This window comes from Aulonocara sp. 'chitande type north' Nkhata Bay, linkage group LG16 (assembly GCF_057382095.1).
Source record: "Aulonocara sp. 'chitande type north' Nkhata Bay isolate Kocher_YH1m ecotype deep benthic linkage group LG16, A_spYH_male_GT1.1, whole genome shotgun sequence".
NCBI classification, from domain to species: Eukaryota; Metazoa; Chordata; class Actinopteri; order Cichliformes; family Cichlidae; genus Aulonocara; species Aulonocara sp. 'chitande type north' Nkhata Bay.
This window is the reverse complement of record NC_141359.1, coordinates 31,101,483-31,106,844: the sequence shown is the minus strand read 5'-3', so window position 1 is coordinate 31,106,844 and position 5,362 is coordinate 31,101,483. Positions and strand designations below refer to the sequence as shown.

General features: G+C 39.8%; 1 protein-coding gene across 1 annotated transcript; it reads left to right on the top strand.

Moving 5' to 3' along the window:
• Positions 1 to 786: 786 nt before the first annotated feature.
• cxcr4b (chemokine (C-X-C motif), receptor 4b) lies at positions 787 to 2,925 on the top strand. Its single transcript, XM_086267232.1, has 2 exons — positions 787 to 876; positions 1,251 to 2,925. The coding sequence occupies exons 1-2, from the start codon at positions 859 to 861 to the stop codon at positions 2,379 to 2,381; spliced, it is 1,149 nt and encodes a 382-aa protein (XP_086123358.1). The 5' UTR covers positions 787 to 858; the 3' UTR covers positions 2,382 to 2,925.
• Positions 2,926 to 5,362: the final 2,437 nt, after the last annotated feature.

Here is a 5,362-nt window from a genome sequence, read left to right as displayed (position 1 = left end):
CCGCTGGGGGTCATTTAGCACTTAAGAGCGCAGACATAACAGTGCTTGAAAAGTGACAGGTTGTGTATAAAGGTGAGGAGAAACTCAGTCCTCTACTGATGAAATCTGTCATCGGAAACGGTTATTAAGTGATTTGTTAGGAGAAATATAAGACAGCGAGGGTGTGGAGGCTTAATGACCAGCTTAAATGTCAGACCTCACTTTACGCAGCCTGAGGAGTGAAGCGCTAAATGTGAGCCAGATTACGTGTAACGTGAAAAAACCCGTGTAATCCTAAAATTGCCCTAATTTCCATATAACTCAACTGTTGGGACTTTTGTAGGGACCCTTTTTCCTCTTTTAGTGTCTGTAATCGCGTGTGATGGTATTTATATGTTCTCCAAAACGTCATTGAGTGAGCACATTTCACTGCAGCGCTCTTAACTTTTTACATTTAAAAAACACAAATCTATCGAGATTTAATGAAAAGGGGACAAAACATCAAGAAAAATGTTTATTCTTGAACCTAATCCGAGATTTCATTAATTTCACATTTTTCACAGTTGCCAAATTGGTTTAATACACCGTTTCCAGACGCGTACTTCAGCTCCTCGCTTTTTTTTTAATGTAGCAGGTAAAACCAAACGTTTTTCAAACACATACTTTCACAAACGCCCTTACCACAAGTACAGAAGTTTGATTTATAGCGAACCTTTTTGGAGACTTTGCGTGCATCCTGCTGCTGCCCCTCCCTCCCTTTCGGGGGAGGAGTTAATGGCACGGAATAGTATTTATTGGCAGGCGCTGAAACAAACAACTATCGTCGTGCGTCTCATGCCAACCTTTACTCACTAGTCCCAAAGTTGGATTGTTATCACCATGGATGAAAGCGTGGAGGTGAGTGTTTTTCTGTTGTTCCCCCAACCTGTGTGTGGGATTGTTTTTTCTTGTTGTATGTGTGACTTTTTTCTTTCTTTTTTGCGTGAATAAAGTTTATATTTTTCCACGTGTTTGCAGTCGAGTAATTCACTGGTCTTAAACTTAGTGTCTCCTTCCATATAAAAGTAATTTGAAGATAGAAAGTAATTTGAAGAAGAGGACTTTCTCATTGTCACTTCCAACTTAAGACAAAAGTTATCATAAAATATTATAATGTATTTATAGGAGATGTATAATAAATTTTTAGGTAATCTGCCGCTCTTAAGTAATTAAATGATCCTCTTAGATCTCTTCTGTTTTCTAACTTTTGAATCTTTTTTTCTCTTTTCCAGTTCAACTATGATTATAGTTTTACCAGCAACACTTCTGACAACATATCAGAAGGGTCTGGATTTGATTTTACAGACCTGAATATACCGGAGATCTGTGGCCAGACATTCAGCAATGACTTCAACAAAATCTTCCTACCTACAGTGTACGGAATAATATCCATTCTTGGGATAGTTGGTAATGGATTAGTTGTACTAGTCATGGGTTACCAGAAAAAGGTCAAAACAATGACAGACAAGTACCGGCTCCATCTGTCTGTCGCTGACCTCCTGTTTGTCCTCACTCTGCCCTTTTGGGCTGTGGATGTAGCCAAAAACTGGTACTTTGGAGGTTTCCTCTGCGTGTCTGTGCACATGATCTACACCATCAACCTGTACAGTAGCGTGCTGATTCTGGCCTTCATCAGTCTGGACAGATACTTGGCAGTTGTACGGGCTACCAACAGCCAAGCCACGAGGAAGCTTCTTGCAAATAGAGTGATCTACGTGGGTGTGTGGCTGCCGGCAACCATTCTGACCATACCTGACATGGTCTTTGCAAGAGTGCAGAGCGTGAGCTCTTCAAATATCAACTTGAAAGAAGAAAGCAAGGAAACGGCAGACTCCAGGACTATCTGCCAGCGCATGTATCCAGTGGAAAGTGACGTCATATGGATAGTTGTTTTCCGCTTCCAGCACATCCTGGTGGGCTTCATTCTGCCAGGCTTGGTTATCCTCATCTGCTACTGCATTATCATAACAAAGCTGGCACAAGGCGCAAAGGGCCAGACACTGAAGAAAAAGGCATTGAAGACCACAGTCATTCTTATCTTTTGCTTTTTTTGTTGCTGGCTCCCCTACTGTGTTGGCATCTTTTTGGACAACCTCGTGATGCTGAATGTGCTCACCCCCTCATGTGAACTGCAGCAAGCGCTGGGCAAGTGGATTTCTGTCACTGAGGCCCTAGCCTATTTTCACTGCTGCCTAAACCCCATCCTCTATGCTTTCTTGGGAGTTAAGTTTAAGAAATCAGCTAAGAGTGCACTGACAGCGAGCAGCAGATCAAGTCAGAAAGTGACTCTCATGACAAAAAAGCGAGGGCCAATTTCATCTGTGTCAACCGAGTCGGAATCCTCGAGTGTTTTGTCAAGTTAACTGTCAGCCTCGGAGTCTGTGACTTGATACTCTCAGGAGTGAAAAAGCTAAGCTGTAATTTCAAAGAACTACAATCTGTACAATTGTAAATGAAAGAGTTTTTATACGTGAAAATTTTTTGTGTGTGTGTGTGCCTTTGTACTTCAGTCGTGTGGCTTTTGTGGTTCTTATTTTCTGTATTTTATTTTCTGTTCCTCAAAGCAGATCGTGTCCTCAGGCAGTGCCTCATTTCCATTCATTCAGTTTTACAATCAATACCCATTGTCCTAGTTTTTATCCTATAGTCTTTGATGCTGTATCAAAGCTCGGACACACAATGTCCTTTCTGGGGGTTTTTAGGACTGGTAGCTGCTTTTTGAAACATGTACATAGTTTGTAGCATATCTATGTTCGCACCTAAGCTGTGCGATTATCTGAAAGCTATAATTTATTGCTGTCATCCACACTGGAGTTTTGTAAAATAACTTTTGTAAAAGTCCTTCAAAATGATTTTTTGTACTGTTTTTTATGTGTTTGTATTGAAAATAAAAGAAACTCAAACATATTTTGTGGTGCGCCTTTTCACTGGCTTCTACTCCCGTGTGTGCATGTGTATTATCAAGGGGGTTGGGGGAGTGTCACACAAATGTCACCACCTGAACTGGCTGAAAAGCAGGAGGAATGAACAGACAGGCCCTTTAATTGCAAGAACATCTGTGCACTTTTACATCTTAAGCAGCTGTGACACAAAAGCTAAAGTCTTCAATTTTAATTAGTGACCATATGGGTCTTAAGAAAGATTAAGGTCCCCTTTGACTTATTGACTTTTATCATTCCCTGTCATTCAGAAGTTCAATGACTCAACTTGGTCATTCTTTGACTCACAGAATGGAAATAATCATTCAGAACTGAAGCAAAATAAGAAGGATTAAATCTGATATTATACAGTGATAACATAAAATATATTTCTTTGAACAGACGCACCAGTCTTTCTGTTCTGAATCTTTTATCTTCTTTCATCACTTTAAACATTTAATGTGCAAAGAACAAAGACAGACAGATGCTCGGGCTAGGAAGGACAACAATAGCTTTCAAGTAGAATAAAGCCATCAAATGGCTGCAGTACAATGCAGCCCTGGCATTTATTCAGTGGATTTCCATGTCTACATGTAGAAGAGGTGAGAAGTCCTTGCATCAAGCTGCTGTGCCATGCAGTGCAGTCATTCATTCATTCAAAGCTCCAACTGAGATACATTTCCATGTCTTTACATATAGAAAAGGTGAGAAGTGCTTCCATTCACCCACAAAGTTAGTGGGTATTTTCCTCTCACAGTAAAGCAGAATTAAACATGAGGCGCTTTTTGGATTTGGAAATGGACCCAAACGATCCAAAATTAGCATAACAGTTTGCTTTCATCACAAAGTGCAGGAAAATACCCTTTACTGTACTCACATAACTCACATAACTGTTCTTGATCTGCATTCCTTTTTGCTGGATGGTGATCATCACAACTATCGTGTGCAAGATTGCACTCAGATTACACATATCAGGGTTATGCACTACTCGAATGAATTGATATCAGGTATTGAACACAGAAATATCTGTATCATCTGTTAATGGACTTGACTGATTATATGTTTTGATAATTTCCTTTTCAGAAACACAGAGCATCGGTATAATAAATTGGATACGCAGATGCCGTTTTCCTTGAGACTGACTAAAGTGCCCATTTAAGTGCATAAATTTTAAGTGGTCAGCGCCCCGAGGGAATCCATCCTTGGCTGCAAGAAGGTGCCCTTTCATCCATTATTAAAGCCATTATTCTCTCTGTTTGGTCAAAATATACCGTTGAACAACTCAAGTCTACACTGCTGCCCTACTGCACTGTCAGTGTTGTGTTTTTTGTTGCAAAACATCAATATCCTCTCTTGCAAAAATGCAAACTTTCTGACATGTGATGTAGCAGGCAAAACAAACCCGTGCAGAGAAGTGTTTCTTGTTTGGCTTTCTGGGTTAAAGGCCAAAGCTGTTGAAGTAGGGAGGAAATTGTTTCAATTGGTCATTCATTATCTCTATGGATTCTGGTGCAAAGTTTCAGACTGGGACTTCAGCCTATTGTTCAGTGTGCGCAGGGGCTCATTTAACTGTTCCTGTCGAGAGATGTATATTAAAATTATGAGTGACATGTCCGGTAAGCGCAGAGATGATTTTAAAGGACTAATGCGAGCTAAGCAGGAAAGAAACACAAATGCCACAGGGCGGTTACATGCTCCACTAAAGGTTATGTTGTTTTGGTTGAAAAGTGAGCAGCAGGAAGGCTGCTTCCTCTATCAGGAGCTCCTGTGGGTAAGAGCCTGAGAAAAGCTTTGATGACACCCCCACTGTATTCAAACCACCATCACTCGCTGTGCACGTCATTCCTCCAAAGGTCACTGGATACCTGGATGCACTTAGTGCACTCAACCAAAGGCGTGAAAGTAATTTCATGGAGTGTCACTTTTAGTGTTCATGTGGATGTGTAAAACAGCCCACACATGTGGTCACTTTTGTTGTTTTCCTTGTGTGTATGTTGCCATTGGTGGGCTGAGTTCATTAGTTCAGATGTTACTTTCTTAAATGTAATTGTTTTGTAACCCATCAGTGAAATAAGAGTGATGAGCATACAATACATTTTTTTTCTGGAAATAAAGTGCCATCAGTGGAAGTCACTTAAGACCACAGTCTGCAAATAGTCAGTTTTTTGCCACCAAAAATAATTTCTGTTATTAATAATAGTAACTCTTTAAAAAAAAAACAAAAAAAAAACATTAATATGTTCTGTTTAATCTGCAGAGTCCCACTTTAATTCATGATAACAAAGAAAAGTATGTGCATTGTAACTGCTTACTGGAAAATTCTTTGAACTTGGTATTTTAAATCAGCTGCCAATATTAAGTTTTATATTGGGGAACATACATTTTCTTTAATTTCTATTGTATAATATTATAAGAGACTTTGGGCT